At 36.8% G+C, this 22412-nt stretch overlaps 1 protein-coding gene across 2 annotated transcripts in view; it reads right to left on the reverse strand.

Moving 5' to 3' along the window:
• The window catches only part of agap1 (ArfGAP with GTPase domain, ankyrin repeat and PH domain 1), a 137935-nt gene that overhangs the window by 55067 nt on the left and 60456 nt on the right, over positions 1-22412 (reverse strand). For both annotated transcript variants that reach the window (XM_016514080.1, XM_016514079.1), the window contains exons 7-9: positions 13931-14058; positions 13450-13605; positions 10662-10754 (exon numbers count right to left, since the gene is read on the reverse strand). In XM_016514080.1, coding sequence (XP_016369566.1) covers positions 10662-10754; positions 13450-13605; positions 13931-14058 — 377 coding nt within the window. The remainder of the gene's footprint in view (positions 1-10661; positions 10755-13449; positions 13606-13930; positions 14059-22412) is intronic.

Genomic DNA, 22412 nt, shown 5'->3' on the forward strand with positions numbered 1-22412 from the left:
TATATATGTGTGTGTGTATATATATATATATATATATATATATATATATATATCACTTTATGACAAAATAATGTTGTTTAGACTGTAAAACGACTGCAACTCCTGAAAATGTATTGATATTTAAGAAAAAAAAGCACTTTCAATCTTGAAAAATATATCTAAAACTTTTACGTTCTCATATGTATTCAAAGTATACAGATGCACATGAATTTCCAAACGTATTTTTTAAAAGATTTTTTTCTAGTTTGGTGTTAAAGCAGGTTACTTGAGAAATACAAATGTACTAAGACGAAACAGAATGGAAATTATTCCGCTAGCTAATATAAACTATATTTTTTTAAAGAAATATATAGTATATCTATTCTGTATAGAGAAAATATTGAGTGGAAGAAGGATTGTGAATGTGAGGGACACATTGTCTCATGCGGATTATAATCTCTAGTTTCGATTGAGTTTTTGTCTGACCATGAAAGCTGAAAAAAGTTATTTTCTCAAATCTATGTCTTCGTAACTACACACCTGGCCATGTTAAATAATGCTCAGGAGCCCAAGTTTGATGAACAGACAGTAAAGACGGTAATGTGAGGTTCATCGTGGCTCTCAGTTTTAAACAATAACACGTCAAGGTCATCAAGAAGCTTAATGAGTGGTTTCAACACTCCCCTGAAAGCTTAAACCAATCGAAGCCAATGGATACTGGCAACAAGAGATTAGCCAAATCTAAACAGAGAGCCCTGATTGATGTTTGTGTATTTGGTTAAATTATTTTCAAGCTAAAATTATACAGGGAAAGGGAAAAAAATCTAATTTGCGGGAGGTTAGTGTGCATGACAAAAATGCCATCTTGGCCAAAATGGCTCGGAGCAGCGACAACCTTTCCCTGGGAAATGATATTCTTCCAATCCCACAGAAGGCGGATCATGTCACACTCGTTAAAGGCTTGATAGCAGGTCTTTAATATTCACCGTCTTAATTAGGGCTGCAGTTAATTTCATTAAATTCTTTCGGTGCTAAATGAAGCAGATTATGAGACATCTTTTATTGCGAAGCGTGAAATTACAGCCTGCCCGCTGCCAATGGCAGGGCCAAGCTAATGAATTACAGGGTAAATAACACCCGAATTAACCATCCAATTTAACTCCTTACAAAGCACCCCTGCTCTGAGGGGGCAGAACTTCGTCAAACGTGCACAGCTCAGTGCTCATCTACGCACCAGAACATGCAATTACAACCATGATACTAATTTCCCTTTATGATGAGGAGAGACGTTTCAGTGCCATTGTATTTCTTAAACGGAAATTTTAAGAGAGCAATGCACAGTAAAACGTAATGTGTGAAGAGTTTCACTCTGCACCACCAAACATGGAAAAAGGTCAAAATATTAAATTTTGAGCTTTGAGAACACATCGGCTAGGATGACAAGTGGATAGTCAAAAGATCAGGCACTGGCGGAAAACAACTGTGATGAAAATCAATGACAATAATAGTAGCTATGGCCAGCAAAATAAAACACTAAAAACTAGTTATTATTCAGAACTGGTTCTTAGTCTTTTTTAAATATTTGAACCAAATGATTTTCAACATGAAACAGCAATCAGTGATTCCTGAACAAATGACCATTATGTTCTTTCTAGTGAATCAAAAACATACAGCACAACCAGTGTAGTCTGCTTCCCGAATGAAATAACCAATTCTTGACTCTATGAGCATATTCTTTTAAAGGAGACATATTATGCCCCTTTTTACAATGTATAATACAAGTCTCTGGTGTCCCCAGAATGTGTCTGTGAAGTTTCAGCTCAAAATACTCCACAGATCATTTATTATATCATTTTGAAAATGCCTATTTTGAGTGGACGCAGAAACACGCTGTTTTTCGGGCCTGTCTTTAAATGCAAATGAGCTGCTGCTCCCCGCCCCCTTTTCCAGAATAGAGCTACGCCATTAGAGCGCGTACCTGCTAAAAAACATCTGTTTTGGTTCTGATGATCATGTTTATCGCGCTGAAATCATGCGTTTTAAACCATATTAGTGTTGTCAAAAAACCCGGTACTTCGGTACCAAGTCGATACTAAAAAAATAAAAACGTTACGGTACCAGGTTTTTTTAAGTACAGCTGGTACCGAGTACCCGGTCAACCCGGTTCTTGATGCGCTATCCGAAAGGTGCGCAGATGAAGGTAAACAGCTGGGAAATAAATCGCTTGTTTATTTTAGATCTGTGTGGCAGCAGCAATATACAGTAAATAAATCAATAAATCCACTGCTCTGTTGTCTCCTCTGAGGCTGGGACTCTAAACAGTGTTTTGTGCTCGTCTGTGCAGCCAAAGACAGAACAGTTAGCATGCTTTGCTCAAACTTTCGGCATGGCATTAGAACTAATACACCGTTGTCGCTTGCGAAATCAAAATGACGGCGCCATGGGTGTAAACTTACAGATTAAGGGGCGGTAATATTATAATGAGATCCCTTTGCAACGGTCACCAAGTGAGAGAAATCAGACGTGCTCATTTTTTCAGACACTTACAGAAAAAGGCTTACCAAAACAAAGTTACTGGGTTAATCTTTTTCACATTTCCTTGGTTGGTAGATGCACCAGGGACCTGATTATGGCACTTAAAACCTGGAAAAGTCAGATTTTCATGATATGTCACCTTTAAATGAATAAAAAACATTCACTGTTGTCTGATTCCTGAACAAATAACTTCTATGATCCAGTTCTTTTCAGTGAATCAAACAACACACTACGCTTAATGTACCTACTTTGCGAGAATTAAATCAAGACACTGACTGGTGTACAATAAAAAAAAGATACACATTATGGTTTCGTCAGTAGTATTTTATACAAATAATAAACAAATAAAGTGTGTTACCATTTTTGTTTGTTTAGTATGATTTATTATTCAGAGCCAATTATTTGACTGATTATCTCTTACTGATTAATACTTAACTCTTTTATTTTTCTGCGAGAATCATTATTCAGAACTGAAATTCGTAAAAAAAAATAATAATAAAAAAAAAAATAATAATCAGAACAGATTATTATTTTTTTTTTTTGCAACTGCACTAAAATTTAATACCACAAACCAGTAGGTACAACACTGACATGAAGATGGCTCTTCTGCAGACATCAGTCTTACTACTTCCATCTAGAGCCCCACTTCTGAAAATTAATTTGTATTAAAGCTCGTGTCAAAATGCCTTTCCATACAGTTAACAAAGATGTGTGCGTGCACGGTAATCGGCTAATTAAGAACGTGAAACAGATGTCGGCAGACTCCAGGCTGCACAGGGTCAGTAAACAAAGCTGGCGATCATTAGAGTAACATTAGTTTCTGAACAAAGCTATAAACAACTCTATCAAACTAAACTATTTTTACAGACAATCCAAAGAGCTCGCCAAGTTTTGACTGAGTTTCAGCATAATAATCACTGTTCAGCGTGACCTCTGACAAATTTAAATGAGTCATTTAAAAAAAAAAACACTAACAGCCATTAAAATGACCACCAGCCAAAACAAACAACATAATATAGTCATAATATACCATAGATGTCAAAACAACCGGGATCTCTGCAGTGATTGGACAAACAGTCATATTAAGAACAAGGCAAAGGGTCAAAGGAGGCTGTGATTGGCAGAGGCGAGAGTTGTCATGGCAAATTCAGGTGACACATCTGACCTCCCTACACCCACTCTGAGGTCTCAGAGAGGCCGGTTTGAAGCCCTCCACAGGGAGACGGCGGTGAAAATGCTCCTCTTTAGCCATCTAATTGCTGGAGAGTGCGATCCCACCCCAGCCTCATTACTGTTCACCGAGCCGTCTGCGTGTTTTAATGAGGAGCATGTTCTAATGAAGGTGTTTTTACAAAGGTTTTATTGTAGCTGAGAGCCATGTTGAGAGCGTAACCTTCAGCTCAGGAGTCAGGACAATAACCTTCGTAATGAGATCACAGCGAATGGCAAATAAACTGCGACAAGGTCTAAAAAAAGAATAAAACTAGCATGCACACTACACAGTAAAAAAACAACTGAATTAGTTCACACCTGTTTTATGTCTTTGTTTTTGTCAATTTCTGGGATTAAGAGGAAGAATTAGGTGTCGAAGTAACACCCACAGAAATCGAACAAGCCTTTTCGTTGTTCTTCACTCTTAAAAAAAATAAAAGGTTTGTTATTGACATCTATGGTTCTATGAAGAACCTTTAACATACATGGAACTTTTCCAATGCACAAACGGTTCTCTAGTTTGAAAAAAAGTTCTTCAGATTATTAAAATGTTCTTTACACTTAAGGCCCCGATATACTCACATCACAGTTTTTTTGTTGTTGTTCGCTTAGGTGTAAGTTTAAAATACCTGAGCAGGTATTCTGTTAGCGAACATCCCGACACCACCAACACTGCTGGGAGCGGCATTTAGATGAATATGCAAATATGTGCTGTCCACTTTATGAAAACATACAAAATCATAAGATTTTTAGAAAAAAGCAAGAAGGTCCACCCCAAAAACATAACCGACCCTCGGGCAAAAGCAGATTGTATGAATACGTATGAATGAGACTCTAGCCAATTAGCCATCAAAGCATAAAATCGTTACATAGAACTGATATGAGATTGTGTTTTTTCTTCTTGTGTTGCAGACTAAACGGAAAGAAATAAACCAGAGAAGATTTCCAGGCCAAAGAAGACGGGGCCCCAGAGCACACCTTCTTGTTATGTAATCGTCATGGACAACTGTTTATCAGCTTTTACGGAAAGCTTGCATTGGCATGTTGTTTTAAACTTCCAAAACCAACTCCAAACTAATATTGTATTATTGTGACGTCACACCAGTTCATTGTTCTATTTCACCTGAAGTATATACTGTACATCATTTCATTAAAGGAATAGTCCACCCAAAAATGAAAATTCTGTCATTAATTACTCACCCTCATGTCGTTCCAAACCCGTAAGACCTTCGTTCATCTTTGGAACACAAAATAAAGGGATAGTTCCCCCAAAAATGAAAATTCTGTCATTAATTACTCACCCTCATGTCGTTCCAAACCCGTAAGACCTTCGTTCATCTTTGGAACACAAAATAAAGGGATAGTTCCCCCAAAAATGAAAATTTGATGTTTATCTGCTTACCCCCAAGGCATCCAAGATGTAGGTGACTTTGTTTATTCAGTAGAACACAAACAAAGATTTTTAACTCAAACCGTTGCAGTCTGTCAGTCATATAATGGAAGTGAATGGGAATCACAGCTTACATACACAATACACAAACAAAACCAAATTAAACCCTGCGGCTCGTGACGATACATTGATGTGTAAAGACACGAAACTATCGGTCTGTGCAAGAAACTGAACAGTATTTATATCGTTTTTTACCTCTGATTCACTGCAATGTCCGAACTGTCCTGGGCGCGTTCTCAACAGCCGGCGAAAATGAGGAGAAGAATTGTTGAATAAAGTCGTTATTTTTGTTTTCTTTCCTCACAAAAAGTATTCTCGTAGCTTCGTAAAATTACGGTTGAACCTCTGATGTCATATGGACTATTTTACTGATGTACTTGCTACGTTTCTGGACCTTGATCGTGGTAGTTCCCTTGATGTCTATGCAGGGTCAGAGAGCTCTTGGATTTTATCAAAAATATCTCAATTTGCGTTCCGAAGAACAACAAAAGTCTTACGGGTTTGGAATGACATGAGGGTGAGTAATTAATGACAGAATTTAAATTTTTGGGTGAACTACCCCTTTTAAAACAAAAATTGTTCTTTTAAAAACTGCTCACTGAAAGGTTCTTTGGGGGAACCCAAAATAGTTCTTCTATGCATCATTGCGAATACCCCCTTTTGGAAACTTTATTTGTTAAGAGTGTTGAGTGGAACAGAAAATCCAAAGCATCAAGAGCAATCGATTTTGTTCAGGACTCATCCGTGTGTGAGTAACTCACTAACAATTACGGCCATACCTTCAAGGAACAGCTGAGCGATAAATCTAATGCACTCAGACATCTGCCAAAGAGATTTACAAGTTAACGTTCTTCATCAACAGCAGAGCCGGCGATGATGTGCAGCTGAGAGCCAGTGCACAAGAGTTCAGGCCAATTCATTAATGCTGTGAGGGATGTCCAGCGAAATCTGTAAAATCCACTTTCCTGGACCAAAAGAGGCCAGTGAAGAGGTGCTAATGTGAGGCAGGTAGACTCGGAAGTGAACATGCCCACACACGATAATTGGAGAGCAGGTCTAACGCCCAGCAGCCTGCTGTGGCCAGTGAGAGGCGAGGAGGCAGATTGAGAGAGACGCGAGCGCGTAAGAGGAAAGACCACAGGGAATTATCAAATCAATTAACATCCAATTCCTGAATGAAGATCTGCCCCATGCCTCTGAGTGCAAACTGCTCGGCTGCGTTATCGTCTGTGAGGGTATGCGTCCGGGCCGCTTTTATACTGTTGGTGAAACACTCATCGCCTGAACATAGCACCCAATTAGATGGGAATGCCACTGCAGCAGACGCAGTCACTGATCTGAGCGGCTCCACTGCTGCTTGTCTCTCCATACATCCTTTTCTGATGAGGCTGGGGAGTTTCTGAGATGTCGGATCAAATTGATATTATAAAGTAAACTAAGTTTGATTAAAGGACAAATGGGCAGGCCCACACAGAATAGGCAACCAGAAAAGTCTGCAGAATTCTACACAAACTTCCACAACAACTAGGAATGCACAATTAATAAAAGTAAAATCAAAATTGGGATATGGTTTGATATAATTATTGAAACTTAAAGGTCTTGCTTCAATTCTACACCAAAATAAATTTCATTGTAACAGTATAATTTTACTGTGGAAATTAAGAAAACTTATTATTTTTATTGAATTGGATTTTTATATTACAGTATCACAGTGATTTGTAAAAACTTGTATTAATAATTTTATTAATAAGATGAACTAAAACTATAGTAATTGTGAAAAATTGTTAGTTTTGTACTACTATTTATTTTACAATATAATAATAATAGCTGTATTTCACAATATAATAATATGTATATTATTATGTCTATTATATTAAAATGTATATTATTGCTATTTTTTTTAATTCATGTTGATTGGGTTCCAAAAACAGTAAAGTAAAAGAAGATTGAACTAACAAGTAAACTAAGAAAAAAAGATCTGAGTCCACATTAAGTACAAGTACAATGTAACTGCATGAGTTTTTTCATTTTACCTGGATATCGGAGCAATAAACATTCATCATATTGCAGTTCAAATCCCAGTTGCAGTATATAAAAAAGGTCACACTTTATTTTAAGGTTCAATTCTTGCCATTAACAAACCATTAACTACGAATTTTGCCTCAGTAAACTCCTAATTTGCTGCTTATTAATAGTTAGTAAGGTAGTTGTTAAGTTTAGGTATGGTGTAGGATTAGGGATGTAGAATATGGTCATGAAGAATATGTGCTTTATAAGTACTAATAAACAGCTAATATGTTAATAATAGGCATGCTAATAAGAAACTAGTTAATAGTGAGAATTGGTCCCTATACTAACGTTACCTGAAAAAAAAAATGTTTTCACACAATATGATTTCCCCCCCAAAATGTGCCACTTACTTAAATCTGTTACAACATTTCCAAAAAGTCAGCAAAGAAAATGCAAAAAAGTCTGCACCACCATGAATCTAAAGCACTAGCGAGAGAGCGACTGGACAGCAGGGAGAACTCAAACACTGTGGACTGCATAGACTGGTGAGCTCTGATTGCGCTGGCTGATTGATCTCCTCATGAGATGAGGGACTCGGGCACCGATGGGGCTTCTGATCAGCACAAGAGTGTGTGCGTAAGTGTGTGCGTGTACGAGTAAGTGTGGGGCAGGCTTTGTCTGACACCAGGGAAATTAATCCCTCATTTATGTACCTGCAGTGTCAAGAGGCTGAGAGATGCTTCAGAGATATGGCTCTGCGCCAGGCCCCCCGTTCGACACACTCTCCATCCGCTAATGTTTCACTATACTGAATGCTCTCTAATATACTTAACATTAAAAATAAAACTTTTCTTTCGGTACCTATATACAACTAGTACACACTCCCTACTGTAATCAAGTACATATTATAAATGCACTATGTAATCTATGTAAATGACGTGCTCTAAAGTAGTAGAACACGGTTGTTCTCTCTTGAGATCACACGTTATCGTCTTGATCGCTCTTGGCATCGCACATACAAATTAGCCGCAGCACAAGCCCAGTCGGAAGAGAGTCAGATCATAGTTAAAACTGCATGCTGCTCTCTCCTCCGCACAGATGCCTGCTACGGCTCAGCCTTCCCATCTGCCACTAGCGCGGCGCCCTGCTCTCAGCACCGCTGTAGCCGGGCCAGCCTCATTTCTTCTTCATTAACCGCCACTGACTTTAACAGGATTTATGCAAATAGAGCCGCAGGAGGTGAGAGATCACTGCTGGCAGCATTAGCACTCACTTGTGTGCCTCGAAGAAGAAGTACCTCCAAAGTTCCTTTCAGGCAATTCGCTCAGCGGCCATCTTGGTAATGCTCCTAGGCAGCTATTTTCCATGTAGGTAACAATAGGCATACATCTGCTTGAAAAGGCCAAAATCTTCAAAAGTATTTTCAAGATCATGTTTCTACCTTACAAATCAGCAATAAATCTGACAACAATTGCGAATAAATTTAGTGTCTCATTTCTCAAATCAAAGGAAGTCGAAATTGAAGGTTTAATCGATTTATACGCATACAGGAAATTGCTTTAGCTTAAATTTTGCTATGAAGTCTATTGTAATGACATATAAAAGACACAAAAAGAAATCTATTTTAAAACACATGTGCCAAGTTCTTGAAATGTACTCTTTGTATTCATGTTAGTTTCATACGATTTTGAAAAATATTGCTGTAAGACACAGTAAATTTATTTATACAGTAAATTTAATTACTGTGTGAATATGTTATAACATATTTTCCTTACACCTCAAATACATTACCGTTAAGCATTTTGTAGAAACTATGATACATTTTTTTTTTCAGGATTCTTCAATGATTAGAAAGTTCGAAATAACAATTTATTTTGAAATACAAATATTTTCTAACATTATAAATGTCTTTACTGTTACCTTTGATCAATTTAATGCATCCTTGCTGAATAAAAGTATCAATTAATAAACACTTTTGACGGTATATAAATGTGAGTGTAAACATCTTACGGCATGAGGGTCTTTAGGTGTCCTCTATATGATATTGATATAGGATGCATTATATGAAATAGGATGATATTTCCCGTTTAATTCATGCATGTTAAATTTTGCAGACAAATGTTTTTCAAATATTAAGAGCAGCTTTGGTAAAATGTTTTCTCTAAGAAATAATAAAATATGCCAAGCTACTTATTTCTTTTCAAAAACTGCTATACTTTATTATTTTTTTCATCATTATAATATCAGGACGGTAATATCATCCTAACATTTTTGACCCCACAAATATTTAAATTAATTTAAATTAAAAAAAAAACAGAAGCATAGAAGAGGTATGTTCTGTAAGTGACTACACATATGAGCTGCATTTTAATATATATTTTAAATTGAATTAATAGATATGACAAAAAATGAATGTCATTTAATTGATCCATAGCTCATATTTTGACATCTGTATTATGATCGTACTAAGCAGGATTTGAAAATGATGATGCCACATATACAATGGCAGCGAAGATGCAATGTATTCTCCAATGTTTAATTTGCAGAAAAGAGGGCCAATTACAGTGTCGTTTCATTGCCTGGGTGTCTTGTATAAATGTCCTTGCCTCCTATGGAGCCTCTCAATGCGAACCCAGCGGGTTTCGAACGCATCCCACACATCCAAAAGGTCTGCAGCTATGCTCTTGAATGCCAGCTGCGCTGTACGGTGGACGACGGAAGCGCTGCTCCACTGTGGCACGCTAATAAACACAGATCTCACTTAAAGGCAGCTTTAATCAGAGATGCAATTTGTTCATTGGAAAATTACAAACAAGGCCACGGCGTTGACATGAGAGGGCACGATTAGTGCCGCTAATTACCTGATTCTTTCACTCCAGCTGAGATGCGCCGAGAATGATCTCGCCCCCCCACCCCCACGCTAACTAGCGCTCTCCTTTACTCTCTCGCTACGCACTCTTGTTTGTGACAAATTAAGGCCAAGTCAAACAATCTCTCCCACAGTGCAATGGAGGGGGTCTTCTTCACATCACATTCTGCTTCTCATTCCACCCTCCCCACACACGCCGCTTATTCATGACCCAATCCGAGCTTTTCAGGGAGGGCTGATGGGAAATACGGGCCCATATGCAGATTGGTAGACTGCACTTCATTAGGGCCCTCTTAGCTTTTTTCTATCCCCTCTTTTGACAGGGAAAAAAAAAGGTGGGAGAGTGAGATGGGGTAGGGGTTTTGGCTGGGGGGGTGCGTTGAGGAGAGAAAAATCCCTTCCCACTTCTTATCCTAATGATCTCATTTCAGCACACGGGAGAGCCTGGCTCTAATTGATGTCAAGTGCGTGCTTTCACTGTTAATCAAGGAGATGGCATCAAACGGGCTTTGCGCGGGTCTGAGTACTGATCTGAGGCCCCTTCGTCCACAATACGCCGCTGTTGGACTCCAATTATACCAGTCCAGACAGCCGGCCAGACCCTACCTGTTTAATTGGGATAGCGCGGCCACTTCCAATGCTGTCTGCGCGGCCATCCATCCCTTTCTTCTCCCTGTCTGGTTCGCTTCCCTTCCGAGACTGTGGGGGGAGAAGACATCATTTTAGTCAAAGGCGAGCTAGCTGCTAATTGAGCCTGACTTCAGACTAGATCCAGTTTGGAGTGCAGGACACACACATGACTTCAAAAGTCAAGGGGGTGTGGGAGGGGTCATCTTGACCTTGACGTGACCCCACCCCCACAACTTCTTGAAAGCAAGACATGTGGCACATGTGCAGGATGTGCACTACTAAGGAGCATACAAGACCAGAAGAACGACAGTCTTTACTGATCATATCAAATATGAAATGGATAGTTTGAAGAAGACACTTGGAAACTGGAAATGAATAGAATGAAATAATATATAAGCTAATTAGGGGTGTAACGATACACGTATTCGTATTGAACCGTTCGGTATGAGGCTTTCGGTTCGGTACGCATTACAAACCGAACGATTCGTTGGATTAATCCTATTACATATGGAAACTAAAAGAGCTTTAAGTGTGTAAAATATAATGCTCTCAGTGCCACTGTCCTCAACAAGGCAGCCCAAAGACGTAACAGGCAACGTGCTGTCTAGTGGACGGGCACGCAGGGCACGCACTGCGAAAGGCCCCGCGTTAACCTCCTCTTGTTGGGGTGCGTCGAAAGACGATGATCTTGTATCAACGATAGCCAGAGATATTGTCAAAAACAACAATTATTGGCAATATTAAGAGGATTTGGCATTTCCAATTAATGTAGGCCTGTTACATTCTTATTTTTATTAGGACTATTATTATTATTATTATGAAGTTACTTTTATTATTAAATTTAAATTTGCCCCGCAATATTAGCTACTGCATAACTGACGCGCTGCGAGGATAACAAAAGATTAGGCTATTTACTCCTTGATTAAAATGTAAAAAAAATGTCTTTTAAAACAGGCCTATATACAATGAACTATAGGCCTATAATTAAAATATTAACTCGGCAGTCATCAATTAAAATCAATGAATAAAAAGCTTTAGCCTATTTCAAGCACCAACTTTCAAAAACAACCTGTTTAACGCAAAATAAGTTTCTTGTCTTTTTTTTCCACTATGTATGGGCCACAAGAGAAGTATTAAGGGAATAAATGAAAACAGTTAGCTATATACCGTTATCAGCATATGGTGAAGTAGATTCGTCTCTTGTCGTCTCTGAGAGAATATGCGGCGTCAGATGCCGAAAGCTCCATCATTACTCCGTCATTCAGTTTTTACTTTCACTTTCTGTATAGTGAATTGACTAAGATTAAGACATTCACCGGCATAACTCTTGCACGAAGTTTGCAATTTGCTTATGTGATATCCACTGGCTCGCCTTCATGGTTTAAAACAAAAATATTTCCAACATTGCGACGTAAGCAATTACCACCCCCACCACTCCCCCTCGTATCGAAAACGTACCGAACCGTGACACCACTGTGTCGTATCGAACCGAACCATGAATTTTGTGAACCGTTACACCATATATATTAAAATATTAACTCAGCAGTCATCAATTAAAATCAATGAATAAAAAGCTTTAGCCTATTTCAAGCACCAACTTTCAAAAACAACCTGTTTAACGCAAAATAAGTTTCTTGTCTTTTTTTTCCACTATGTATGGGCCACAAGAGAAGTATTAAGGGAATAAATGAAAACAGTTAGCTATATACCGTTATCAGCATATGGTGAAGTAGATTCGTCTCTTGTCGTCTCTGAGAGAATATGCGGCGTCAGATGCCGAAAGCTCCATCATTACTCCGTCATTCAGTTTTTACTTTCACTTTCTGTATAGTGAATTGACTAAGATTAAGACATTCACCGGCATAACTCTTGCACGAAGTTTGCAATTTGCTTATGTGATATCCACTGGCTCGCCTTCATGGTTTAAAACAAAAATATTTCCAACATTGCGACGTAAGCAATTACCACCCCCACCACTCCCCCTCGTATCGAAAACGTACCGAAAACATACCGAACCGTGACACCACTGTGTCGTATCAAACCGAACCGTGAATTTTGTGAACCGTTACACCCCTAAAGCTAATATATGTTAATTAGTGAATAACCATAACTATATATACTCACACTATCATTCAAAATTGTAAGGTCAGTAAGACTTATTTCATTTTTATGTTCTTAAAAGAAGCCTTATCAGAAGATGTTCACCAATGCTGCATTGATTTGATAATACAAAAATTAATACTGAGAAACATTATTACAATTTAAAGAACCATTCTTTAAAACGTAATTTTACCATTATTCCTGTTTTCAGTGTTATGTGATTCTTGACAAATCATTCTAATATTTGATTTGGTCCTCAAGAATTATTTCTTATTATTATGATGTTGACAACACTTGTGCTCCTTGATATTTTTGTGGAAAAGAACAATAACAAAATCAAAAGAACAATATTTTTCAATATTCTAAACTGTCATTTTTTATCAATTTAATGCATCCTAGCAAAATAAAAGTATTCATTTAAATATTAACTTTATATTTATATTAACCTATTGACCCCAAACTTATGAATGGTAGTGTACATAAATATAAATAGTTATTTTTCAAATCAACATTTTTTATATATGAATTCATTTAATGTCTTGGATTCATTTGGTATAAGTAACACACTTCTTCAAACTGACTGCTGTTACGGTCGCAATTTTAAGTATAACATTAATGCACTAATTAACAATTACAATCATGCCTAATAGGAGAACAGACCAACCGTAAAGAGGTTGGAGCGCCGTTTGGACTGTTTGCGGACGGGTGTAGGGGTGTTGGCGGTTTGGGGTACATCGATACGTAGTTCTTTTTGACTGGTACTGGGAGTGGATGGCATGGAAGAAGAGTAATCGCTCAAACTGCCTCCACCATTACTAGTCTGCAACACACACACAAAGCAAGAATCACATACAAAAGCAAGCAAGAAAATAATCTCACGTTACAAAGAAACGCCACAAGCCTCCTGTTTTTCTGAGCTTCTCTAAGCCTCTCTAAGCTTGGCTGCACAAACACAGGCTCACTTGTACACTGCTAATGAGAAATCAATGAGAATTGAGCCATGTGGAAGAGGATTACTGTCTGCAGGGGGGAAAAAAACACTGTTTGGGTAGAGACAAAGAGGTGCTTTTGGGGAACAAACAAAAATGATCTCTACACAACGAGCTAAAAGATTGTTCACTGTGTTTTAAGTGTGTGAGACTCACCTGGCTGATGTGCACTGCGGACACAGGCGCTGCGCAGACGGAGGAGTGGCTTGGAGAATTGGGCAGTGACTTACAGGGTCCGATTGACAGTTGCTGTTTCTTCCGGCTCGCAACTATTTTCTGAGCCACTGAAATTACAAAGAAGTGGAAAAAGGTTAGGGGGGATTAATGTATTATGGAGAAAGACCTACAGCAAAAAACTGCAGTAAACACAGCGCCAGGTCAGTCCATAGTCAGATGGGTAAAGTGGTCCACTTCATTACCCCTCATGAGAGTGTGTATGGAATCGCTAACCCAAGCCGCCCCTAATTCGCCCATCACTCTCCTCCACAGGCCGGCACTCGCTCCGCTCTCAAAGCCTCCAAGGCCCATTATTTCAACATTTTCAACTCCCTCGTCCATTTCTCTTTTCCCTGGAAAAGGGCGGCGTCAGTCAATCGCTCGCCTCTGTCGCTATTGATCGGTTGACGGCCCCTGTGGCAATCTGTGCCCGGCCCGTGGAGAGATATTCTACCGCTTCGTCATCTCGCGGCTAACGACATTGATCCCATCATGTGGAGAGAAGCTTACGGAGAAGAGCTCATTCTTTAACCCATAAATCCCTTAAAACAGACACGCGCGGGGGGGGAAAGAAGAGTAGAGAGTGGCTTTTTATTCCCTCTCAGAACTTAACAGTAACTCTTTAAGTTGGGAACTGTCAACTCAAAATTGAAATTCTCTGATTAAACACTCCTCTAAACATAATAGCGTTTAGATTCGTTTTCCTGTGCGCCTCAAACAGTCGCCCTCTAGTGTTCAGAAACTTCCTCAATCCTTTAAACTGAAGTGGCTCTCAGGAGTCAGGAGGGAGTTAACGGTCCAAGTGCCCAGAACTCAATTACTCCAGCTCCCAATAAATAGGGCCGGCTCTCATCCCGCTGTAAATGAAGTCATTGTTTTAATTGGACCTATTAAACGTCTGAGTTTTAATGATGATTCCGTCATAAACATTTACCTTCAGGTGAGAGAGCACTGTCCAAGGGCAGACGCCATGCTACTCTGCTAAAAAATTATCTCAAAGCAGTACTCGCATGCTCTCCCTGTCCCATCTGCCGTTCCAACAGAACCGCTGTGCAGCTGTGTTTATTTAGACTCGTCGTGACACGCTACCATGCTAATCGGCTAATTATAATCATAAACGAGCATCTCCTCTCATTTGAAAGGAAAGAGAGTAAAGAGAAGCAGCAACAGCGCTGACGAAAACGGTTAAGGGGCAATGACAAATATGAATGTCCACAACAGAGAAAAGGAAACATATTTTAAAAATCGAGGTCAAAACTAGTTTTTAGAAATGTAATCTTTGATTTGAAATGGTTTGGAAAAACCTTTATAATAGCATTTTCAAAGAAAGTTTAAAGGCAATGAAAACAGTCAAGGTGTAGTCAAGAAAAAATAATAATTTAATTATTAAAGAATACTGTAATTTTCTTACACCTTGAATGGGTGAATACAGATCTTAATTATTTCCAAACCAGTCATTCTAAGAATGATTTTAAGATAAAAGCTTTTCTTTTACAAATATAATGAATTCTAAATTATTAGTACTATATTTTTGGGGAGTCGTATCACAGGACATGCTACAACCGAAACTAAAAAACTGGAAAAAAAAAAAAAAATATATATATATATATATATTTGTCTTTTTTTAACACATTTGTGAGGGTCTGCAGGTATTCTCTTCATTACATCATTTCCTTTTTTTGTGTTTTTTTTTATGTTTCTGCATGTTGGTTGCACCAGAATTTAGGTCACACTGCATGACTTTGAATTGATGGATTTTTCTTTTCTTTTTCTTTTCTTTTTTAATGAGGCTTTTTTCTTCATTATGAATCTTCATTCAGTTGTAATCACCTGACATTTTTACTTTATGTTCCTCAAAAAATATATAAAAAATGTTTAATTCAGAAATAAAACAAATATGCTTAACATGGCAAAACTGCATTCAAGTCATTGTGCGCATGTTATATTTATAGACAGATAGGAATTTACATTAATAGATTCGTACAAAAAAAGAGCACTTATGTCACTGATCCTTATGTTAATAGCAATGCAGCTCACAAACCCACAGTGGCCTTCATGAAAACACTTATCAGTGACTCTGTTATTACCCAGAATCTTTTAGAGAGCTTTATAATGACCATTCGTAATAAGTCAAGCCATTTAAGTATTATTGGACAATAGCACTGCAGGAACATGGAGGTGGTGAGAGATATATGTCCACAGATCCCTCTCCAGACACCCCTGCTGTATTTTACTTTAAGTGTTAAGAGCAGTTATGATAAGACTGGGTTAAATATTTAAACTGCACAGCTAATACAATTTAACTTTGACTATCAATCTTGGCTCCCCTGTGAGAGGCGGCCATTTATCCTGCCGGAAACATTTCCCGTTTGATCAGATTTATGGCAGGTGGCCTGAACACCGCAGACAGGAGAAACAGAAGCATAGCCATCACATAGCAGGACCATTCACCCCACTGGAGTTACTGTTTTGTACAGATTTAGAGAACTGTGGCTAGTATTAAAGCAACTAAGAATACTTCCAGCTGTGTAATACATTGGTGACATTTGTCAGTAGTTATTGTTACATTTTCTCATACATCTCATACATTTCTCATTCATTATAAAATGCTGCCTTAGCTTTAGCAAAATATCCTGTTATAATAAATGTTGCTACATTATAATACATTCTGCTGCGATTGGGACAAAGTGGATATCAACAGCCAGGTTTCAATCCATGTATACAAATTGGAGATATCAGATTATTTTTGGATATCAAACTAAAAATGCTGGATAGAAACAATACAATTAATATAGTTGTAATTTTAAAAATTTTAAATAAAATTGTTACAATTGAAATAAAATTTCCATAATGTGTATAAAACAACTTTTTATATGGTAAGCAGAATTGTGCATAAACTATGAACGAAACATATTTACCAAATACATTTTTAAAAGCAAATTTTAAAAAGCCCCAAGAATGAATAATTTTATCAGACAAAAATATCATCTGACCTACAGTATTTTTTGTCAGTGTGTTTCGTCAAAACGTAATTTATTACATTTTTTATTTACATTTAAATAGTTAACTCAAAAATGAAAGATAAAGAAAAAAAAAGGTCTATTATATTATGCTGAAGAAAGGAAGTCATACAGATTTGGAACAACATGAGGGTGAATTTTGTGAAATTAATTTTTGAGCATTATATTTTTATATAAATTCAATTTTATTTTGCCTGAAGTGAAAATTGTGTTCTATTGAACACAAGATGCTGCTTTATTCACAATCTTTTTTTTTTTTTTTGCAGAAATTATATTTAGAACTTGTATGGAAATATACAGTGTTGAAAAAATATCTCTAAATATCTATCTATCTATCTATCTATCTATATATATATATATATGTGTGTGTGTGTGTATATCAGTATTAATCCCATCATGATTTCAGCACATCTGTTGATTTGTACTATCAGATAATCATACATTTTTACTAATAATCCACAGTCATTACCTTGTTCTAATTTATTGGCTATTTATTTATGCACTCAATAATACTTTGCCAAGGTCAACAGATCACAGAACCCTGCTGAACAAAGATTGTGATCACAACACAACACATCACAACATCTAACATCCATCACAACACTATCACAACACAGGTTGTGACCTCTCTTCTAAACGCTGAGCTGATACAACAGACTGACCTTTATTCTCGACCCCCAGAGAGAAATAAGAGGAAAAGAGACTACATTGTGCACATGAAGGATGGACAGAACAGGTAAGTCGGACTAAATAAAGACACAGGTACGTTTATTAGGCTGCTGTCAGAGCAGTGTGCTATAAATATTAGCTAATGAGTCGGTGGAGAGCAGGGCAGATGAGCCGCCCGCCAGGAATCTTGTATAAAGGTCAAAGAGCTCCTGCACTTACTGTTCGGTAATTAGACCTGCTATACAAGACACACAATACACACTTGTACAAACACAGACTCGTATCCACACAAAACACAACCCTTTACATGCTGCATGCAAGGGAATTAAAGCCACAGGTGTAACAGTGATAATTATGACATGCTGACATGCATCACAAATGTACACATACAAGCACTGATCTGATTGGACAGCCTTGACTCCTGACTGGGTCCTCAGGTAGATGCAAGTGAACTGTAGTGTGTCTTTTCTGTTATAGGACCAGCCCAAATAAAGACTGTTCTAAGGACTTTGATTAAAAACTTCTAAATATGACAGAAATAAATTGACAGTTCCATCACAAGATCTCAAACATTAAAAACGTATATCTTTTATTTTCTTTGAGGAATAACAACACAAATGTCCTACTGGGCCATCAGGAGGCCATTAACAAAAAGTTAGTTTTTTTTTTTTTTTTTCAAATACAACATTACTACAATGAGGCTTGGATCTCCGTGTAGTAAATTTACACATTATTTTTGAGGGGGTCCTGAGATGCTATGAGCAAGGATATTACACATACCTACGTTAAGGTGAGGGAATTAATGTAATAATTTGAGAATTAACTGTTGAGAAAACACAAATTGGCCAGCCAATCTGGATGGGGAGGGGGAAGTGTTGCAGCACAATCTACTGCTTTTCTGCATCTATGGTGGCTCACTATCCAATCCACTAAGATCCATATATCATATACTGTATACCATTAATGTACGAAGTAGGGCTGCATGATAATGGTTAAACAGTTAATCAGAATTACTGTGCTCAAAAATATAATCACAATTATTATTATTATTATTAAGATTTCATCAGGATTATTGCACTTTCATATAAGCACTAATAAAGAGAACGTTGACTTGCATGGATTGCTCGTTTGGCTCTATTACACTTTTATTTGAACAGAATCTCCCAATAGAGATCACTAAACTCCACAACTTGCATGTTTACCAGTGTTTTCAGCTCATCAGCGCTTTTTCCCCTCATGTAGACAGACCACATGCACATGGTTGCCAGGTTGGACAGATTAAATAAACCACTGGGCAAAAAATGTATGGATTGAGGAAATTTTTGATTGGGGGGATTTTAACTCTTGACATCTGGCAACCGCAACCATTAAAAGACTTTGGAGGCTTGTTATCAATGCTAAACACAAATCCAAATTAAAACCAAATGTTTTCAGGATACATAACAAGTGGACAAATATCACAGACGATTCTGCTTAATAAATCGAGAGAAGCAGAAATTGTGATAACCACTAGGCCATTTTTAGGGGGGCTTTGAAAAGTAAAAAAAAAAACTTAGTGACCCCAAGCTACATTGTGTGTTAATACATTATAGTTCATTGTTAATCCTTGTTCATTCATAAGAGTTATACAACTCTATTCAAAGTTAAAAATGTATTAATATATGAAGAAATGAACATTCACTAAGAAGAAAAAATTCTAGTTTGTGTTACCTAGCTAATGCTAACTTAATTAACCCTATTGTAATGTTTTTCCTAGTCATATAATGGTGGTTTAGGACCCAGAACACCTGGTACTCAAAAAATTATTGTATATTTCAGTTATAACTTGCAAATACTCTAATAAAATACTGATATAGTGTTAGCAAATATTCTACTGTTAACAACAACAATTATAAAGTAGCAACAACAACTTAATTATTCAACTTCAATACAAACTCCATAACATTTACAATTAAAGTAATGGTCAAACCATAGAAAGAGATACAGATATAAATAAAGAGATTATAAGAGAGAGAGAGGAAGTGCACAGCAGACCTCGTTAGATGTTAGCGTACGCTAACAAAGCTCTACATCCTCACTCTGACATTGTGACAAGCCAGCTAGCGTGAGGGGAAGAATGGGGAGGGGGGTAATTAGGATAATTAAATTAGCACGCTGATGGACGCAGGCTGGGGAGCTGTCAGGACCCCTCACCTCTACCGAAGAACCACTGGCAAACACATACACACACTCTGCAGGCGTAGAAATACACACGCAGCCACATCCACAAGCACTCTGAGAGCTGCGGACTCTATTTAAACAAGTAGGCACCTATAGGAAAGCACAAAACACACGGAAATACAGACATAGACACGTGACCTACTGGAGTAAACCCTCAGCTGACCCGGACCGAATAAATTGCCTCACTTTATGTCTCCACTGGCCATCTCGTAAACACTTTGTTACATAAATCTAATGCAGATAACTACTGCACCAATTATTTTTAATGGTTAATGTTCTTGTTATTTGTGTGTTGGCATCTATGATTCTGGGAAAGCAATGCAACTCACTCGTCTGCATTATTTGATTTATGGCAATTCAGGTCATTATATTACTGAATGCTCAACCAAAGACAATTATCATTTATTAGAGGCAAAAGGCCATGAGGAGCCGGAGCCCTGTTCTTAAACATGAGCAAACTTGTATATATAGACTTTTGTCCCATTAGGAATTAGGAATTTGAGAGAGTAATAATTGATTGTGACAGAAAGTAACCCAGGGTGATCAAACATGCATAAAACTGCATTGCAAATCAATGGGAATCATGCTTTAAAAAAAAAAAAAAAATCTATTTTCCTGATAAACTGCACTTTCATTAATACTCCACTGAATCTCTCAAATCAATCGAGAAAACTAACAAAGCAGAACTGCTTCAAGAAAAACGATCCTGGTACTAACAACGATAGTGTATCACATATTTTACCGCATGTTGTAAAATGTGGCAAGAAAATATTTTTAGGAGAAAAAAAATGAAAAGAACAACCATGATAATATATATGTGTGTATATATATATATATATATATATATATATATATATATATATATATATATATATATATATATATATATATATATATATATATATATATATATATATATATATATATATATATATATATATATATATATATATATACACACACACACACAGTGGTGACCAAAATTATTAGAAAACTAGTATTTTCACCAGCTAAAAAATGGTTTTAAGTCAGTTATTTCTAAGCAAGTTGCTATTTTGCAGAATGTGCAAAGTTTTATTTTATTGTTGTTTTATTATGTTATGTTGTATATTTTATTACATTATATTATATATTTTTAAAAATGCCAGATTGAATTCATTTCTCTCTCATTTAAATACTAAAATGGCACAAATATTTTTTGAAATAAAAAAATTAACAAAAGACCAACTATGAAAATTATTTTATTTTTATTTATCCTTTATTTGACATTATTAGGGATGCTCATTTTAACCGGTTAACCGTTAACCGACAGTAAGAATTTTGACAAGATTAATACAATCAGTTAAACGGTTTAAAAAGTAATTTAATAGTTTTTTTGTATGTTTGTTTTTTCCAGTAATTAATCAAAATATTTTAAAACGTTTGCTGCATGGTTAAAATACCCTATGTGTATAAAATAAAATTACGTTTTTGAGAGGAAAAAAACATAAGTCGCGTATAAGTCGCATTTTATTATTACATTCAGAAATAGGCCTAATGCCTATTTACAAACATTATAAACACTATAAACAAAGCTTGGCTACGCTATTTTAGTTCCCCATAGGGATGCACCGATACCATTTTTTCAGAACCGATCCGATACCAAAAATTTTGAGTATCGGCCGATACAATACCGATACAGTTTTTTTTTTTTTATTAATGTAGAATTTCTACACCTCAGTGTGTTGACCTGATCATCACTGTTTTGTGTGTTAAACACAATCTATTAAATATAGACATCTTCATTTTAAAGAAAAATAACAACTGAAAAAATATATAATCATAATCTATGACAAAAATACTATTATAAAGTAGGTTAGTGAATAATTCAGCAGCAAAAGTTATTCTAGAAAAATCATGAGTGCACAATAATTTTATAAAATCTAAACATTTAAATAATTTTTTTTTAAATGTATAGCACATTAATGGAGGCAGCAACATATGATAGATAGCACAGAACAAGAAAGGCTATTAATAATCTTTAATTGCGCAAAAGTATTATAATACAAAAGGCTCAATACAGGGCGAAGCGCTTTTGCGCATCCAGTGCACAAAATGATGCACTTGAAGCAACAAGGAGTCACAGCGCGCAGCATAGAAATTTTCAAAGCAAAAAGTGAAGAGATATTAATGCGTAGTGTATTAAATCTGTGAAATAGTTTGAGCCTTTTCTTTTAACAGTTTTAAATCTCAGTTACTGTGCACTCATGGAGAGAGTTTCATCGTCTTGACTGTCGAAACCGAACACGACACGCAGTTTGAATGCTGAATGGAGGATGACAGACAGCCACAGCGGAGTTTACATGAACTTGACTTAAATATTAATCTACCTCACATTAAACTATGGAATGGCTTCAGAACACTTGGAATATAGGCCTAGTGCACGAAAACTTTATGGTGCTTTATAATGTTTTTGTGCCTTTCGTGCGGCTTAACAATAACAGAATAGTATACGCACAATATCGGATCTGGAT

The sequence above is a fragment of the Sinocyclocheilus rhinocerous genome, unplaced genomic scaffold, assembly GCF_001515625.1.
Source record: "Sinocyclocheilus rhinocerous isolate Xijiao unplaced genomic scaffold, SAMN03320098_v1.1 scaffold806, whole genome shotgun sequence".
Classification (NCBI taxonomy): domain Eukaryota; kingdom Metazoa; phylum Chordata; class Actinopteri; order Cypriniformes; family Cyprinidae; genus Sinocyclocheilus; species Sinocyclocheilus rhinocerous.